We start from the raw sequence: 19,989 nt of genomic DNA, 5'->3' as shown, positions 1-19,989 counted from the left end.
TCCGTGAACTGGGGGTTAGTTATAACACTGTCTACTTCAAAGTATTATTACTTTATTAAACAGACAATGCACAGAAAATGCTTAGTACTTACTATGCCGAGTGGAACAAAGATTCTCAAATACATAATTTTTAAGCCATTAATGTTTTTGTTAAGTGGGATTTGGGGAAGAAGAATACTATTTCCAATTTAAATGAAATAATAGAGCCAATAATTCAATCCCTACCTATAACTGGAAACTACAGAAGACCAGGTTAGGGACCTAGGCTTATTTTTTTTTGATGTACCCTAATATTTGATGGTGTTGTTACAGCCGCTGCTCTGAAGCATTTATGTTATGTGCATAAATGATTAAACGAATGCATAAACAATACATAAGCGAGGGAGTAACATGTTTTGGTAAATATAACCATGCTTATTCTTGTAGTGTTTATTTATTTTTGAGACAGAGAGAGAGAGAAAGACACAGAGTGTGAGTCTAGGAGGGGCAGAGAGAGAGGGAGACAAAGAATCCAAAGCAGTTTCTAGGCTCCAAACTGTCAGCACAGAGCCCGACGCGGGGCTGGAACCCACGAACTGTGAGATCATGACTTGAGCCAAAGTCGGACGTTTGACTGAGCCACCCAGGTGCCCCTGTTGTGTTGTTTTAATTGACCTTATACTTTAGTAACCTGTACTTTCTGATCCACATTATGTCATAGGCATGTCTGCACATCATGAAGTCTTCCAGTGTATTTTGGGCAATAGAGTCGTTTTGCTAAATGCCTGCACCATAACGTACCCAACCACACTGGGACTCCATGAGAGTGGGGATCAAGTCGGTCTTGCTAAAAATCCCCATATCCAGCACTGATCTTAGCCTGGCAGAGTAGACGCTCAATATCTATTTGCCCACAGTTGTGGCACGAGCCACTTACCAACTGTTAGACATTCAGATTGTTTCCAGATGAGCTGCCACCTTAAAATACCTTTCTAAAGCTTATCTTTGCTGAGTTTCATGCCTCAGGAGAAAGGACTGTGGATGTGAGGGAGGAAGGGGTGAGGGACAGTGAGCATAGGTGTGAGGCAGGAGAGAGTGGGAGACTGTGTCGCTAAATGCTTTTGGTTCCAGGTGTTTATGTTTTTATTTATGTGTCGAGTTTAGGATTCTGAGGAAATTTGTGAAATTAAGCCAAGCAATACAGTAATTAAACAAACCATTACGCTGGATATACTAAATTATCAGAAATGTTCAATCTCTTTTTGCTGGGGTAAAATGTGTCATATACATTAACTTGAATTTAGTGGCAAATTTTCTCAGGACTGTCATTTTACAGTCAAGGGTAACGGTGCCATAATAATTCAGCAAAAACAGCATCTCAGCCATAAAACTGGGCAGTGAACACGATAACTGGATAATGAACACGATTTAAGTGACAATCAGAACAGCCTCCCCCTCCCCGCCGCCCCGGCAGCACATACATTTTAACGTCTGCTCCTCCGCGCAAAAGGGGATTCTTACCGGTTCTCCCATTTGCCCCTTCACTCCCACGCCAGGATTACCCTGGGAAAGAAAAGGAAAAGAAAAAAAAAAAAAAGGTAATTGCTTTTGAATATTTAAAAGGTAATTACAAGCAAGTAAGATTTCTGGTTAAGCAATTAAGTGAAGTTTATTAAATATTTGGGGAAGTCTAATAAGGGAAAGACATAATTCTGACAAATCTCGTGGTCACTAATCTCGTTATACACGGACAGTCTCCATTTGTAGCATCTTACTCATGACCACCCACCTTCAAGCCTGGTCTCCCAGGATGGCCCGGAGCACCCTAAATCAAGGGCAAAAAGGCACAAATCAAGTATCAGTCACAGAAATCACAATGGGTCCGCGCTGGGTTGTCTCAAGATCCTCTTTAGGAAACCCTGAACTTTAAAACATGCTGCTGGTGTCCCCCTCCTGGCTGTTTCCTCCCATGGCTTGTTTCCCTGGAGAACCCTTGCTTCAAGGCTTCAAGACAAACTCACACTTGGTGGGCGGGGCGAGGGGGCGGTCGTATGCAGATTCATCAAGTGGTAACTTCTCAAACAACCCACCTGTGCCTACCCACCCCGAGGTTTCAATTTGCTTTTTTTTTTTTTTTTTTTTTGGCTTTTGCTTAATTTAAACATACAGGCTGGGTTTTCTAAGGGTCAGAATGAGCAGTGCTGTACTTACTGGTAACCCAGGCTCTCCTGGATGTCCCATTGGGCCCGCTGGTCCTCTTGCACCCCTAGATCCCTAAACACGAGAACAATCAGTGCATTAGTTACTCAAATTCAAAATCATGGGTCACAGCAAGACCTGCGTGTAATCCAAGGTGGATTAAAAACCTCCAAAGAAATCACAGTCCCGGACACATCTGCCCTATAGCAGGAGCATCTTCATAGCAGCTGACATACCATTAAAAGGGCGCAGAGTGGGGCGCCTGGGGGGCTCAGTCGGTTAAGTGTCGGACTTTGGCTCAGGTCATGATCTCGTGGCTTGTGAGCTCGAGCCCCGCATCAGGCTCTGTGCTGACAGCTCGGAGCCTGGAGCCTGGAGCCTGCTTCGGATTCTGTGTCTCCCTCTCTCTCTGCCCCTCCCCTGCTCACGCTCTGTCTCTATCTCTGTCTCTGTCTCTGTCTCTCTCTCTCTCTCTCTCTATCCCAAAAAGAAATAAATGTTAAAAAAAAAAAAAAAAAGGGCACAGAGCTACATAACAGCAATAGTCTGGCAGGTGTGACCAACTCTTACATTTAGGATTAAATTAAGACCCAGAGATCAATCTACTTGTTTATAAATAAATCTTGCAATAGCAAAAGTAAAGAACAAAGAAAACTTATTACCAGCTACTCCTAAATTCTATATATGTTATAAAACTGATATATGTCAAGATGCTTTTTAAAACATTCATATTAGCTAATAACAATGAATATTACACTATGACTGTATTTATACTCTTTAATATATTTTTAAGACATACCCTATCAGATCAATGTAAATAGAAATGCCCCTGATTCAAGATGAAGGTGATTCAGTCACAATTTTCTGCACCATGTACGTGATAGCATAATTCCACACAAATTCACAAGGAAGGGTTACAGCTGTGCATTCCTAGAAGTGTGGGGAGAGGCTCTCTTCTCCCACCAACTCTGCCCATGTCAAATTATTTGCGAGCACGCAAGAAATCCCTGTCTCCAGGAGGATGAACTGGTATTTATGTTAACGGCAACATGAAGGTATCTCGTTGATTACGTCGAGCTGAGCCTGAAGGGTTATGAGGAAAGTAATGTGGGAAAGCAAGCCCGTCTACAGCCGAAAGTTGCCAGGCAAAATAAGAGGTTAATCCTTCAGAGGCATAATTGCTGTCAATCTTAATCTTGTGAACACTGATTGATTAACTGCAAAAAAACAATACAATCATTGATTTACAACTTCAGGAAGATAGGGGCGCCTGGGTGGCTCGGTTAAGCGTCTGACTTCAGCTCAGGTCATGATCTCACAGTCCGTGAGTTCGAGCCCTGCGTCAGGCTCTGTGCTGACAGCTCGGAGCCTGGAGCCCGTTTCGGATTCTGTGTCTCCTTCTCTCTCTGCCCCTCCCCTGCTCATGCTCTGTCTCTCTCTGTCTCAAAAATAAATAAAAACATTTTGAAAAATTAAAAAAAAAAACAACTTCAGGAAGATAAAGATGGGGCAAAAAATTAAATGCAACACACAGTTACTAATTCAGCAGGCAGAATGGTACAAAGCAAAGTCGTTTCCACCAACACGTATTATTTGGGTAGTCTAGAGGGACATGTACCTTCCCAAATATTAAGTGAGTGTACGCCCCTGAGTAAGGCCAAATGACCACTAAAAAACAGAAGACAAAGGTAAGCAGCAGCTTGTGGAGACTCCAGGACCGTTAGTTCATGGGCCTGGGACCTGCATGGTCACACAGGGGCACATGCCTGATAGAACACTCTGCTGTCACCACCATGAAATTCTTAATAATTTTTGAACAGGGGATCTAAGCTCTCATTTTGCCCGGTGGGTTCTGCAAATTTTGCAACCGGTCCTGCTAGGATACAAACAGTGTGGGAAGCAATAGAAGCAAACGGCCTGCTGGGGAGACTTACCGGCAAGCCAGGAGGTCCTGGGTCCCCTCTGTCACCCTGCAATAGTAACGATGCATTGCTTTAGAAGAGAGGCACCATTTTCCCCAAACACATGTGATGCAAAGGGAGGAGAACACACAGGAATTATTTGGACTTTCTGTGCAGCCTGTTCAATTTTTCGGCGTTGACAAGACAACCGTGGAGGGCTCCACCCATGGAACTTTCTGTGTCCATTCCCAGGCCTGGAATCGTGCTTCGATTCAGCCAAAACCAGACAAAGACTGCTGGAGTCATGATGACACAGAGTCAAGATGAGATTTTCATCTTTCCATTTACAATCTTAACTCTCAACTCAATGGTCCCATTTCATCACAGTTTAACAGTCTCTGGTCTAAATGCCAGAACTTGCCTCTTATAATGGACACCCTGCTCCTTTTTATCACCCTATAGGGATGGAAAGGGAATTCATGTGGAAATTCTCTCACACCTGCCTCTTGGTGGATCAACAGCTTAGTGGCTCTGCCCTGAGACTACACACTTTAAAAATGCAAAGAGTATATTTTATTGAATGTAGCTTTTTTAATGCAAAATATATTATAAAGTATACATAAGATAACAGTTAACATTTTGGCCAAATTTAAGGGTACAGTTCTGTGGCATTAAGTATATTCACACTGTTGTGTAATCGTCTCTAGAACTTTTCATCTTGCCCGATGGAAACTGTAGCCGTTCAATACATTCCCCTCCCCCGGCTCCTGGCAGGCACCATTCATTCTGCTCTTGGTCTCTGTGAATCTGACTACCCTAGGAACCTCACTATAAGTGGAACCATACATTGTTTGTCCTTTTATGACTGGCTTATTTCACTTAGCCTAATGACCTCAGGGTTCATTCCCCCTTGTAGCATGTGTCAGAATTCCTGTCCTTTTTAAGGCTGAATAATACTGCATTGTATGTAGAGATCACATTCCGTTTATCCATTCATCCAACGATGGGCCATTGGATTGCTTCCACCTTCTGGCTGTCATGAGTAATGCTGCTAGGGTGGGTGTACAAGCATCTGTTTGAGTCCCTGCTTTCATTTCGCTTGGATATACACCTGGAAATGCAATTGCTGGATCATAAGGTAATTCTACATTTCAATTTTTTGAGGAGCCCTCATACTATTTTCCAGAGCAGCTACACATTTTCCATTCCCACCAGCCATACAGAAGAGTTCCACTTCTCCCCATAATTGTCAACACTTAAGATTTTCTGGGTTTTTTTAATGTTTTATTTATTTTCAAGAGTGAGAGAAGGACGGGGGTAAGGGGGAGGACAGAGGATCCAAAGCAGGCTCTGCATTGACAGCAGAGAGCCCGATGTGGGGCTTGAACTCATGAACTGTGAGCTCATGACCAAAGCCGAGGTTGGATGCTTCATCAACTGAGCCACCCAGGCACTTCAGGGTTTCTTTTTGTTTTTGTTCTTATTTTTTAAATAACCATCCAAATGGCTGTGAAGTGGCTATGGGCTCTTAAAAGTATTGTTTTGGGGCACGTGGGTGGCTCAGTTGGTTAAGCGTCCGACTTCGGCTTGGGTCATGATCTCACAGTTCGTGGGTTCCAGCCCCGCGTCGGGGTCTGTGCTGACAGCGCGGAGCCTGGAGCCTGCTTTGGATTCTGTGTCTCCCTCTGTCTCTCTCTGCCCTTCCCCTGCTCTCTCTCTCTCTCTGTTAATAAATAAACATTAATGTTTATAAATAAACATTAAAAATGTTTATAAATTTATAAACATTGCATTATGTTTATAAATTTATAAACATTAAAAATGTTTATAAATAAACATTAAAAAATTTTTTTTAATTATTACAATAGATCATCAGTGCTGAGAAGACAACAGGGCAGACAGTAATTTCATTTACCTTCACAAAGAAAAGGAAAATGAGGCTCAGAGAGTTTGAGGGGTTGCTCAAGATCACAGTGGTAGGAAAGGATCAGTTTATTCCTTCCTGGTGCCTAGAGTGACCCTCCTCTTGCTGCTAAGTTTCTTAACATATCATTTAAGCTATAAACAAAAGCATAGTTGTTGCCGTGTATAGGCTCAGAGGCTACAAACGAATAATGTGACCTCACTAAAGGAATCAGCATTCAGGTGTTGCCCATCCTGGGTGGCATGAAACTCAGGGTCTAATAGAAGAAATTTAAGTTTTACCTAAATGTTGTAGAATATTCTTCAGAGAAATGACCCTGTCTTGGAAATGAACTGTATTTTCCTTCTTGACTTGTATCTACTGATCTGCTTAACTCATGCATGGTACTCATATTAGAGATATAGATGGTCATTCAAGAGTTTATTTCTGAAAGTTTGTATATCATTGTGTATGGAAACACAAAAGCATTTAATTTACCAAGGATAGTGCTGTAAAGTTTCCATAATTTTCAAGTTCAAGAGCAGTGATTCCTTTTATACCAGATAGCAGGTATTAACATTACAATATTTTCACTACAAATAAATCAGTGCTTCTCAACTAGGGTGACCTTTCCTCCCAGGGCGCACTTGGTAATATCTGGAGGTATTATTTAGTTGGAGGGATGCTTCTGGCATCTAATGGGTAGAGGCCAGAGACGCCGTTCAGCATCTTAGAATGCACGCAGTCAACACCCACAAGGAATGGTTATGTGGCCCCAGATGCCAGCAGTGCTAAGATTGAGAAACCCGGAAATAAGTGTCTCTGCTGCACTTTGCAAGAACGATCGGGAGGTACTGGAATTTTATAGCCTGAGCAATTAAAGCTAAGTGTCTTCACACAAGAAGTATGATGCCATCTACAGAGTCAGGGTAATGATTAAAAACAGTGTGCTTGGGGACATTTCAAAAGAGATATGTCCGTGTGTTTCCTGGATGGGTTTACTTAGTGGAAAAATAATATTTTAAACTCACTATGATCATAAAACTTACCGGAATTCCTTTAATGGCACCTAAAATGAACACAGAATTTCCTTTTTCTCCATTTTCCCCAGGAAGGCCCTGAAAATAAAATATTCACTTAGGAGGGGGAAAAATCATATTACCGTTGTAGTATTTTCCTTTTTTATGAAATATTACTCACCAGTAAAATACCATTATGGTCATGTTTTACTAGAGGACATTTATTCATTATTGCTATCATCCTAAGGTTCTCATACATATTTATTCAAAATTCAGTTAAGATCTATTAAAGAATCTCCAAAGAGAGTATCTACTAATATATTTATATTATACATATATCTTATAAATATATAATATATATAGGCTATGTATTATATAATAATATACATAGCCATTTACTAATTATTCAGCAGGAAAATTTCATTTTCCCTCAGACATAATAATGCAAATATATACTTCTTACAAGTAAACAATTTTGCAATTGTCAGTTAATAATTTAGGCCCTAGGAATAGTTTCTTAACAACTGATTTTATCCATTTTAGTTGTCATATTCAAAATAGGGCCTCTGTAACTTTGTAAGATTAACTTTTAAAAACAGAACATCTTCCTTTTAGAAGGTTTCTGTAGGTAGCTGCAAGTTTATGTAGAGTATTTTTAAAAAGTGAATGAAAAAATTCAATGTATTCTCTTTTCCCAAAGTTTTCCTACTGAATATCTTAATATATCTTAATTTGGTAACCACGTAAGAATCATATCATTTATCAAGCTCCTACGAAGGACATGCAGATTTCAAAGTTAATCCCTCCTAGAAAAGTCCTGACCTCGCTTCCAGTGGGAGAAACTTCAGGCTTTTGCGGTAAGTTACAGCAACTGTCTTCCCTGAGCATCTGATTGGCCTATACAGACAGTCCCTGCTTCACACAGTTTCAACAGGCACGAATTTTAGCTCCACATCAAGCATGTGCCCACTGTAGAGCCCTTCACTTAAGATTCCCTTTAGGATGAGCTGTGGGAGGTCTTACTGGGGGGCCTCTTGGGCCAGGAACTCCTCTTTCTCCTGGGAGCCCTGGATCACCTCTCGAGCCATTGTACCCATGCATGCCAGGCTTGCCTCTGGGTCCAGGAGGCCCCGGGTGCCCCTGTAAAAAAACAAGATTGTAAGTGAAGTGTTTCTGCAAGAATACTGCAACACAAAGTTTACACAATGTGGGTACCCAAATTAAGGCATTTGTGACTCACATGTTATTTAATTTATAGAAACTTCCTTCCCACCCACAAGTACTGTGTAGCAGAGTAAAAATATACAGACACATTTTAATACAGCCCAGTTGAAATTAATTTAGTTTAGAATATTCTAAGAAATTTAGGAGATCACCTTCCTTAAAATCTTTACAAATACTCTCTAATGGATTATAAAGCTTCTGAAATAACTCTTCCTTCTTTCATTTCATTTCCATATTAGAAATGAGAGTTTTAAGCCCACTTCTACTGTCAAAACTAACCAGCAAGTAAAAACTTGCACTGTGAGTATACATTTATTTCCAGAATATGGCAGGTATATATAGCTTATATTGTGGAATGTTTTTCTCGAATCTGTTTGAAAACCTTACTTTCCAAGTAAAGTCTTTTAGTCCCAAAGTTATCACACAAAACTGGAATGCAAGCACCTTTCCTTGTACTATCAAAAGAAAATAAAGAAGAGTTTGCCATATAAATATATGTGATTTTAAGGGTTTTGATGAGCTCTTTTTTTAAAAAAATGGAGAAAATTTAGGGATACGTACAGGTATGCCATCCAAACCTGGAAATCCAGGAACACCAGTTGGACCCTAAAATCCCAGAAAACAAAACAAAGATATAAGAGGTATCAAAGCATTAGATTAACATATGGATTTACTTGAAAACATAAATAATGACATAATTTTTTAAAAGACTCTTAGCAGTCATTGTCACTTATTTTTTTGCATTAATGAATTTAAATGCCAACAATTAAAAAACCAACCTTTTGTACTTTTCTTTTTGTACTTAGGAAGCCAACTTAGCACCATCAATTCAAAGAAAATGTTCAATACCCTATAAGCTGGAAATTCAACTTCCCGGAGTCTGTCTATTCTAGAGAAATAAACTATTAAATGCAAGTGTAGGCGATTTACAGGATTGTTTCTGCACACTAGCATGACACAAAGTTGGGACAGGACCTCAAATTTACATCAACCGGGAATAAACCATAGTTTTATCTATATTAAGACATACTGTGCAGTATTTTTAAGAAAATAAGTTTGATCTACACAAATTGATAAGGAATGACCTGTAAGCCATATGGCTGAGTACAAAAAAGAAAAGCTTAGCACAACAAATATGTCATTTACGTTTTTAAAAAGCCATGAAAGAATACAACCCTTCATTGGGTGCACTCGGGTATTTAAGTGCATAGAGAAGTCTAGAAAGGCATGCTCCTCTGGAAAGGAGTCAGGGAATGAGGGCTGATTATGGAAGAGGAGTTCAAACTTAATTTATTATAAGGTGCTAGTAGACAGTATTTGTGATTATAAAAAAACCTGGCACAGTAGTGCCAGTAAGCGGTTAGTAAGAGTCCCTCACTTAAGAGAAGGCTTACCTTATCACCTTTGTCACCGGCTGCTCCAGGAGGGCCGCTGTCACCTCTCATCCCTTTCTCTCCTGGAATTCCAATGGGTCCTGGCAGTCCCAGGGGTCCAATAGGACCCTGTGGCCCTGGGAGTCCTGGTTGACCCTAAGAAGGAAGGTTTAAAAGGCAGAGGGATGGCTGATTTTTAAGTAGCATTTTCCAACACAAACGCATGTTCACGTGAGCTAACAGAAGACTGGAATATTAGAGTTTGAGCAAATTCTAACAATAAAAGCACAAATGATCAATTAATTACAAAAATAAGAAAGAGGAACATTGCCTTTTTCTATCTGAATTTAAGCCATACAATAGATTTTAATTATCCCATGTGTACACACACACACACACACACACACACACACACACACACAAACTAATCACAGTTCTTGTACTATTTTTATTCTGTCAGTGACAGTTATAAATCTTGAGCTTTTTAGCAAAGCAAGCAACTTGCAAAACAAAGCAAGAAAAGAAATCAAAGTCTCATTACCATTGTGTTAGTGGCACAAATTAAGAGTAGAGAAATCTGCCAGATCTTTTTAAAAATTTCATATGGTGAATGATTGTTCTGCCCCTTTAGTGAAAAACCTTTCTTCTTTTAGCCTCTTTTACCTAATATCTATTCTTAATTTGGAAGGAGGCTGTCCATGTCAACTTATATTTACACAATCTGACTTTCCATGAATGAAAAGGTCGCCTCTTATTTTAGGTGAAGATGTTTCGTGAGCTCAGCTCTTCCCCCTGAACCCACAGTGGGAACATTTCCAGTACAAAGATGAGAAACCTTCTCCCTTGTTGCCTGTCCCCCATTGCATTTAGATGACCTGATGCACTGAATGGACATTGAGTCACCGCCCACTAGAAGCAGTTGTGAGGCTCACAGCTCTTTGATCTGGAGTAGGAAGACTGAGCTTGGAGGACCGCATGCGCTGCCCCCCACCCCCGTGATATTGCTCCCTTCTCTGTCCCAGGCCCCCTTGTCTCTCTCCATAGTCCCTACACCCATGGTTCTCCCTAGGACTGAAATTGTAAATATCATGGGTTCGAATAGCCCCACTTATATGTCTCAGCACAGACTTTTCTAACTTTAACTTCCAGATGGACGAGCATATCCAGATGCCTCCTTGACACCTTCTTGGATATAATGGTACCTCCGGCTTAAAAGAACAAAAAAATCTGAAATGGAATTCTTGCCTTTCCTCCAAAATGCAATCCTCTTTCAACCTTCCCCAACTACCTTATTAAATCCCAGCCAGAATCCTGGAGTCATCCTTGACAGTCTTCTTTCTGTCACACCTACACTGAATCTATGATTAACGGTTATCATTTCACTTCCAAAACAGATCTGGAACTCACTTCTTCACAGTCCCCCTGTCTGCCACTGGAGAGCTCCTAAATTGCTCTCTTGCTTCCTCTTCCCTTCCCCCATGCCTCTCTCCACAGCACAACCAGAGTGACATGGAAACAGAAATCAGACCGTGGCGCTGCCCCACTTTTTAAAAACCTTCCTTGCCTTCCCACTGCCTGTAAAGTAAACCTTGAACTCCCTCCAGACTTTCTAGGGTATGGCCCTAATTACATGGCACCCCACACTCATGACTTCCCAGCCAGCCCTGTGGCTCTTCCTTGGCTTGGCTTTCCCTCTGGACTGCTCCTTCTCTACATTTCCACAGGACTTGGATCTCCCCTAAACTACCACCTCCTTAGCAGCCTTCCTTGACCCTCTAGCCCTCCCCCCAACCTAGCCCAGTCGAGGAGGATCTCCAGTCCACTGCCGCCCTCATTAGCCTGTCCATTTCATTCTCGGCCTCTTAGCATTTCATATTTTTCAACTCTTTGCCCATCCATTTATTGTTCACCTTTCCAGTTAGACATTAACGCTATGAGGGCAGGGATATTTGCTCACCAGTTAAATCTCCCATCCACCATCTACCACAGCCTTTGGCTTAGGAAATCCCTTCACCAAGCTCCCAGCCTGACCACCCAGCCGCTTTGGACACATTCTACCTGGGCCCTGTACGGTTAGGAAAGTGACCTTTGGACTCTGAAAAAGGCAATTCTATCAACTACATCTTTATGACATATAAAATGATTTTCTATATGCAAACTTATTTACTTTTTATAAAATAGCCAATGTACAAGAACAGTGAGGCTATTTGAACTTAAGAATCTGAAATCAGAATTTCTAAGTGACACTTCTAGCCTCATCATTCAATCTCTGTCTATAATTTGATGTGGGCAGAGAATATCTTAGATTCATTTTTTTAAAATTTTTATTATTGATTTTGAGAGAGAGAGAGAGAGTGCAAGCAGGGGAGGAATGGGGTGGGAGGAGAGAATCCCAAGCAGGCTCCTCACTGTCAGTGCAGAGCCCGACATGGGGCTTGAACTCATCGAACTCATGAACCATGAGATCATGACCTGAGCCAAAGTCAGACACTTAATCTACTGAGCCACCCAGGCACTGCATTTTTTTTTACTGGTGCAGAAAGGTGATTTTATTAAAGCACGGGGACAGAACCCGTGAGCAGGAAGAGCAGCCCATGTGTTTTTTTAAAAAACTGACTTTACAATCTGAAGACAATACCCTTACGTTAGGTAAAAAGAAGCTTTATAATGAGAAGTTTACAACAAGGTTTTCACTGATGCAAGATGATCTGCCTGTATAACACCACGCACTGTGGTGTCCAAGGTGTTCAGCCATGTTGTCTAATATTTTAGAGCCCATGCTGTATTTTATTAGTTTGAAAACACTCTCAGTATTCACTTGAAGTCAGGATTTTCACCTGCAATTTCTTGTGCTTCTTAAAATTTTTCCACAGATTTAAGGAAAATCATGTTGTAGCCCCTTGCCCCACCAAACATGCTCATGCATTCAATGAACAAGAAAGTCTTGATATGCAGAGAGAAAAGCTGAATGGATTTCAGGAGATATCTGCTCAGATCAGATCTCAAACCTCTGGGCAATTCTGAATTATTGCTGCTGAACTCCAAGTGTGAGTAGGGCCACATACAAGAATATAGGACTTCCCCTCAGATGTGTGGGGACCAGGAGAAAATATATTTTAGAGAGCCTCATCTATTTAAAAAGTGAGTCACCTGAAATCTGTGTCAGCACTATTCTGCTGACCCTGCGATCCCATGAACGGAATCCCACAAGCTGGCAAGGCTGGACCAGGGTCCAGCCATGTGGTCCCAGACCAGCCCATAAGCATGAACCCCTGAGCTCCTCATGAGGTAAGCCCCACAGGGGATAAAGGATCCAAGTGCACCCTGTTGGAACAACTTTCGAGGCCCAAGATGGAGCCGCTCCCCCTGCCCGGGTTCCACGTCAGCAAAAGGAAGCAGATAACTTTTGGGTCCCTGTAAATGCTCATGTGGACCACACACCCACTACCTCCAGTCAGCCAATCCCCACACCCCAAGCCAACTCCAGGGTCTCTACTTATTTCCCTGCTTTCTATTCTTTTTCCATTGTTCTTCCTTTTCCTTATTCTTCATCCCATAAAAGCTTCCTGTCTTCTGCCCCATTTTGCAGTTCTCTGGATCCTTGGGAAGGAAGACTGCCCGCTTCATGAAGTGTTAAATAAAGTTTGTTTCTATCACCTAAACTGGCTTCTTTAATCATTTTTAACAACCTCAAAGGAAGAAACACACTGTGGGATCCAGCCAGTCCTGGTCTACACGTGGGGTACCACCTTGGACAATGCTGCTGGCCTTGGCCAGGCCCAGACACAGGACCAATGGGTGAGGTCTTGGAGGCAGGAGCCCCAGGTGCCCTGATCTAAAGACAATAATGCCAGAATATTCACAACAATATTATTTACAATAGTAAGAAAAACTGGAAGTCCTATAAAAATCCGCCCATCTGAGATCAATAGAATAGACTTTGGTACCTTCAAAAAAGGAACATTATGCAGCCTGTCTTGGCCTGGGTGCTTCAGAATCAAAGCATAGGGCAAGAAGTCAATGCAAACCGTTTGTTTGAGATTTGAAGGAGATAGGGTAAGGAAGCAGGGACGTGACACAGAGAAGGGAAGATGGGAAAACAGGGTGTGGAATCAAGCCAGTCATTGAGACAGTTAGGGACCATCGGAACAAGTCCCAGGTGAAAACCATGCACCTGGGGCGCTTTCTGTTAGTTGTTATTTATTTATTTATTTATTTATTTATTTATTTATAGTTTTTATTTATTTTTTAAGTTTTTACTTATTTATTTATTTAATTTATTTAAGAAAGCACCAGTCGGTGAGGGGCAGAGAGAAAAACCCGTGCAGAGCCCAATACAGGGCTCGACCTCACAAGCCCTGAGATCATGACCTGAGCGGAAGTAGGAAGCTTAACCGACTGAGCCATCCCGGTGCTCCAGTTAGCAGTTATTGGTAAACCACTTCTCTTACCGAGCAGAACCAGGACGCAGCCCTGCACCCAACCCGGCATTACAACAGAGACTCCGCGTACTTGAAGACTCTGCTCCAAAAGCACTGGGCGGCCTGAGTTGCCTGCCAATAGCGACCAATCAGGATGAGCTCCTTCCAACCAATCAGAATGAAGCCCTTCCAACCAATCAGGGCGAGGCATTCCCCCCCCCCCCCCCCGCCCTTATTTGCATCCTGGAGTGAGAACCCGAGCCAGAACTTGCTCCCTGAAGGCAGGGCCATCTCTTTGCTCGCAGAGGCCGGCCCAGCCAGTCTATGTTGGTGCTTTGTGTCCCTTTCACTCAAGCTGCAGCCCCAAGAGAGCCTTGGCTGTGCCTTTGGTTTTGGGGTCCAGCCTCGCTTCTACTGTTGGGCCCAACAACCCGACTCCGGTAACATGACCAGTGGGTCACGAGCTCTCCCCAGAGCGGGCACTCCCGGAGTCAGGGTAGAGCTCACACCTCAGAGCGACCCCACTCAAGAGCGAGGAAGCAGCGGTGTTCACCTCCTCGCTGGGGGACCACGGTGCCGGGTGCCTGCTGCCAGGCGGGTACCTGGGGCTCTCCCAGAGCCCGCAACGAGTGCGGAGACCGGCGGCTGGAACAGGCCCGCGGGGAACGTGTAAGGCCTGCACATTAAAGACAGCGAGCAGGGCTTTGTGAGCGGACACAGATCATCCTCATGATGCTGCTGAGGAAGACACAGTGACTGAACATCCAGGCTCTGCAGTCAGCCTCCTGTGTTGTAAGCCCAGGCCCACACTAACTGTGTGACCTAGGGCACATTTCTTAGCCTCTCTGTTCCTTAGCTTCTTTATCCGTCAATGGCCAGTGGACATAAAAAGAATACTGCACGGGCAAGTGTTTATAGCATCGTGCCTGGAACCATCATGCAAACTATTGTGATTACTCTCATTATACACAGTTCATTGTTCAAAGGGGGAAAAACAAGCTGTGTGTCATATGATCCCACCTGTAGAGAAACAAATGGGCATTTTCTTGAAATATATGTTCATAAAGGAACATTTCTTGAAGGATATACAAAGATAGCATTCTGTCATGTCTCAGCAGGGAAAATGCAAGCCAGGGCAATATGTTCTTTACCAACAGCGAATGTGACCTTTACAATAAAGATGAGTTACCATTTCTCTTTCATCATTAAGTCACGGACTCAACAAACATTATCAACAACCTTTACCATCTGCCTAACCTTAACAAATCAAAATCCTACTTCATTTGAACTTTCCCTTCTCTTCATGCTTTTTCATCATCATAACAACTATTTATTGAGTATCCGTAAAAATACTAATAAAGCTTAGGATTTTCAAGGAAGCTTGAATGTATAAATATGTGTTATTAAAAAGACAACAATAAAATATAAAATGTAATTATATAGGCACAAATCATTTGGGGGTATTTTGTGGACTTATCAATTTAAATATTACACAAATTGTAAACAACAATCTAAAAGATAAATAATGACTTCAGCTACCTGTTTCCCTTTCTTTCTTTCTTTCTTTCTTTCTTTCTTTCTTTCTTCTTTCTTTCTTTTCTTTCACCTGTGTTAATTACTCTTACTTGGTAAGATTTCCTAAATATAAGACTCAGAAATTAACTGCCTTTTCATGAAGTTTGGGAATCATCTTTTCATCTGATAGATAATTTACAGAAAACCTGCTAAATTATCTTTTGTGAATGCTGTACTTTACAATAATGTAACGTTTAGAAAAAAAAATGTATGTTTAAACATTAACTGAGAAAGAGACAGCCAATTAACTGCCTATAAATCTCTTTAATGTGCTTCATTCTAGACACGCAAGGCCGGATCCAGTGAGCTAATGGAACTTTGCGGAGAAAAAAAAAAGAAAGAGTAGAAGTGTTTCACATGGCCATGAGAATGATAAAACTCCATTCAGTACAGAAATGGGTCCTGATGTGAGAAGGTGTCATCCAAAATGCTTTTAAAATAAAACAAGGAATGGTTATTTACATTATTAAAACTCTGGACCCCGTGCCCCCCCCCCCCGCCCCCGCTTACCCATCTGTTACACTGATTTCCTCACCATTTCTGAAAAAGCTCTGTTCTTTCACAGACTTGATCCTGTCTCAGAACCGTCCCTCCCACTCCCAAGGTCATCTTTTAGTGCTCTCGTGGAAGGACTCCCCAACCTCCTGCCCTCCCCCACCCCGCCCTTCAGAACTAGATGCCTCTCGAGATGCTCCTATAATAGCATCCCTCCCCTGCTATAGTGACCATCTCTTTATCCCCCTAACCCCGTACCTGCTAGACCATGAGCTTCTGGGGGCACAGTCTATGTGCCCAAGACTTTGATGGTAGGAAAGGCAATAAATAATAAACTAATTTGAACAGTGATACAGTCAATGTTTCCACACTGAGGTGAGCAAAACACAACCCCACACCATGAGCAATGGCCCTAAACACAGCGATGTTCACATCTTCTTGTTGAGATAGAACACGGGTTTTGCCATGCCTTCATTTCAACGGCAAAATAACCTCTACTTTGCAGGTGGAAAAGCTAGCATAAAATATTAAATGCCTACTTATTTACAGATGCTGGGGAAAGCTGCGGTTTGTTTTTATATGGAGTGCTGTGTTGTTTTTTTTTTTTCTCATATTAACAGGTAATTCCTTATAGGGTAAATTTTTTAAAGAAATACACCAAACCTTGTACCACAGTATTAAACCTATCAGAAAGCTACTCATGAAATTTTTCCAAACCCCAATCTCTGAAATAGTCATTGCTAGTTCATCCAATTTGAGTAAATTATTTATCCACAGCAACATAGAGAATAACTCCAATATCCTTAAACTGTTTCATATAAAAGAAGGGGTCAGTTAAAAAAAAGTATGTTTACAAGTAAATATTTGGGCTTACTTATTTATAAGGCTATAATGGAATTAACTTCAGGATCAACAGACTTAAATAACAAACCCATAAGAGACACTTCTATCACAAGAGATTCATTAAATAATCAAAAGAATTTGGCATCTTTAAAAAATTTTTTAAAGAAATCTTTTCTTCCTAACTATGCACCCTCCAACCATGAACAATAACATGATATACAGTGGATTCAGGGTAGTAAAAAAAAAAAAAAAAAAAAAAAAAAAAAAAAAAAAAAGCCCAGTGGAATGAATGCCTTATTTTCAGATGTAGTTTTCCCTGATCTATCTACTGATCTTTCTTTTTCTTTCTTTCTTTCTTTCTTTCTTTCTTTCTTTCTTTCTTTCTTTCTTTCTTCTTTTTTCTTTCCTCTTTTCTCTCCCCTTTCCTTTCCTATCCCTTTCTTTCTTCCTTCCTTCCCTCCTTCCTTCCTTCCCTCCTTCCTTCCTCCCCCCTGCCTGCCTTTCTTCCTTCCTTCCTCCCTTCCTTCCTTCCTTTCTTCTATGTACACAGAACTGCCTCTGTGTTTCACAACTTTCAGCCAGAGACCGTGAAATCAGAAAAGATGCACCAAATCCAGAAATGACAATCATCTTGCCAGCTGAGGAAACTCTGGCATGCTGTGTGATGCCACAAGCCATCCCCTTCTTCCTCCTCAAAGCCCAGGCTGACACCATGTCATCAGACGTGCTATGTGTGCTCCGACTGAGGCCACAGAACAGTAGGCTCCCGGGCCAGCTGTACAAATAGAGGATGAAGGTGATCACAGTGGACAGTCACCCCACCCTCTGGAGCTGGGGCATTCCTTCAGCATTCTGTCACTTGTTAGTCATCTGTATCAGGCATGGCTCTTGAGCAGGGCTAAGATCAAATTACTTTCATTTCACAACTTGGTAGAACCGCACCAACAGACGGGAGAATATGTACACGGCCAATACCAAGATCTTCAACTCAGCCTTTTGGGCTGCCCCGGATGTGTTCGCTGCCAGGGACCAAACCCTTTAGGGAATGACAAAAAGCTAAGAAACCCTCTGTCATGTTAGCAGTATGAGAATTGGGAGAAATAAGTTCAGAGAGACGACTGCAAATACATATCCTGTCACATTTTCCCTGCGACAGCTTCCTGCTCCTGCCTAACCAGAAGTTCAATCAGTGCAAAGAAGTATAAATAAATGTTTGTTCCTTTCCTCCTTCATTAGTTAATAAATGAACATGAAAGGTGCTTTTATTATACTAATGACACACACGTTTCCAAATCACCCTTGGTCTCTAAGACCGTGAAGGTGATCATCAAAGTGCCCAGTGATCATCATGTGATCACTGTGTGCCCACCACTCTCCATACCTTGCTTCATTTAATCCAGCCACCAACACTGAGAAACGTGAATTATTATCCCCCGTATAGATGAGAAAAGTCTATTCAGGGGTATAACTTACTCAGACTCACATACCTAGTGAGTTTGCATTCAAACCTGCATCAGTCAGGGGCTCTATTTTCTATCAGTCCTATTTTCTAGACCTACCCTATACGTCCAACCATTTTCTAGACACCTTCTTGAACCTTCCTCCTCTGCTAATTCGCACTCATCATGTCAGAACTCAGCTCATCATTCCCATCATTTCCCCGCGCTCCACTCCTGTCCCCAGACCCATCAGGTGGCAACTTTGTTCCTTCATGTGAGCTCACCATGCGGCTCTCCGTGTCCACCCTTGGCCAAGGCTGTCATACCTCCCTTAACTTGAATCTCACATGTCTGTCTTACTGTCATCTCCCTGCAGAGGAATCCGTCCGCTGCCGTGGTCTTGTCATCTCATGTGGGTCACCCAAGCACCAGCCTCCCTCTCTTCCTTCATTCCAGGCTTCTACCCACATCCATATACAACTGTCAACTCCCCTGCGATCTTCTCTTGCCTGTGTCACTGCTTTCATCACCCTCTGCAATGGGGACAGTTGGCCTTCCTCCACCCCAGCCAACCCTCCTCCTTCTGCTCCAATCACACGTGTGCCTCCTATTTGCCTGAAGCAATGGCAGCCTTCCTCCATCGGTAGTGCCTATTCTACCTTCTCAAAACCATGATGGTGGTGATGGTACCAATGGCCGCAGCTACCATTCCCTGAGCAGTTGTTCCAGGCACTGACTCCTGGGATCCTTACATCCATGAGGTCACCCATGGGGGGCGCCTGGGTGACTCAGTTGGTGAAGCATCCATCCGACTCGGTTTCAGCTCAGGTCACGATCTCGCGGTTTTGTGGGTTCAAGCCCCACGTGGGGCCCTGTGCTGACAGTGCGGAACCTGCTTGGGATTCGCGGTCTCCCCCTCTCTGCTCCTCCCCTCACAAGCACGCTCTCTGTGTCTCTCTAAATACACTAAAAACAAATTTTTTTAAAGAAAAAAAAGTCGCCCTGTTTCTACTTTTCTGTTTCCCAAACAAGGAAGCTGAGGCTCAGAGAGATGAAGCCAGTGACCAGAGGCCACTGACTATCACCTGGGGAAACAGAGATTCGAACCCAGGTCCCCTGACTTCAGTTGCTGCGTCTCTTTTACCCCAGTCCTGATCAATCTCACTCTCGGAAGAACTCTCCTGTCCACCCTAAAACACCAGCTAAATAGACTCTTCACCTATTTTTCATTATTGTTTCACGCATGTTACTTTAATTAATACCTGCTTGGGGTGATGTCTTCTGGTAAGGTTTTTGGGGTCAGGGATCGTGCACATTTTATTACGACCCAGGACCTTGGCTACCGCCTTGTGTGGTATATATTCTAAACATGAACTTGGAGAGTACTGAATGGATTAAGACTTTTATAATTAAAATGAACAGTTCAGCGTCACCCTTCCTGCTTTTTTAATGCTTGGCTGTAATTCAAAGATTCATCCACTAGGCGACACCATAACATTACTTAAACCCTCCAAGAGGACTACGCAGGCAGCATAAAATCCTTTAACTGAGTGCCTCCAAGGTCTTTCCCTACCTATAATGGGAAAAACTAATGGATAACATGAAGGGTTATTAAAAT

At 42.3% G+C, this 19,989-nt stretch overlaps 1 protein-coding gene across 1 annotated transcript in view; it reads right to left on the bottom strand.

Annotated features, from left to right (window-relative positions):
- COL4A4 (collagen type IV alpha 4 chain) overlaps positions 1 to 19,989 on the bottom strand; it is a 130,766-nt gene that overhangs the window by 76,450 nt on the left and 34,327 nt on the right. The window contains exons 6-13 of the mRNA XM_060623942.3: positions 9,620 to 9,754; positions 8,787 to 8,831; positions 8,025 to 8,141; positions 7,032 to 7,100; positions 4,113 to 4,148; positions 2,191 to 2,253; positions 1,769 to 1,804; positions 1,501 to 1,542 (exon numbers count right to left, since the gene is read on the bottom strand). Coding sequence (XP_060479925.2) covers positions 1,501 to 1,542; positions 1,769 to 1,804; positions 2,191 to 2,253; positions 4,113 to 4,148; positions 7,032 to 7,100; positions 8,025 to 8,141; positions 8,787 to 8,831; positions 9,620 to 9,754 — 543 coding nt within the window. The remainder of the gene's footprint in view (positions 1 to 1,500; positions 1,543 to 1,768; positions 1,805 to 2,190; positions 2,254 to 4,112; positions 4,149 to 7,031; positions 7,101 to 8,024; positions 8,142 to 8,786; positions 8,832 to 9,619; positions 9,755 to 19,989) is intronic.

This window comes from Panthera onca, chromosome C1 (genome assembly GCF_046562875.1).
Source record: "Panthera onca isolate mPanOnc1 chromosome C1, mPanOnc1 haplotype 2, whole genome shotgun sequence".
Lineage (NCBI taxonomy): Eukaryota > Metazoa > Chordata > Mammalia > Carnivora > Felidae > Panthera > Panthera onca.
Note: the sequence above shows the minus strand (reverse complement) of the source record. Positions and strands in the feature narration are given on the sequence as shown.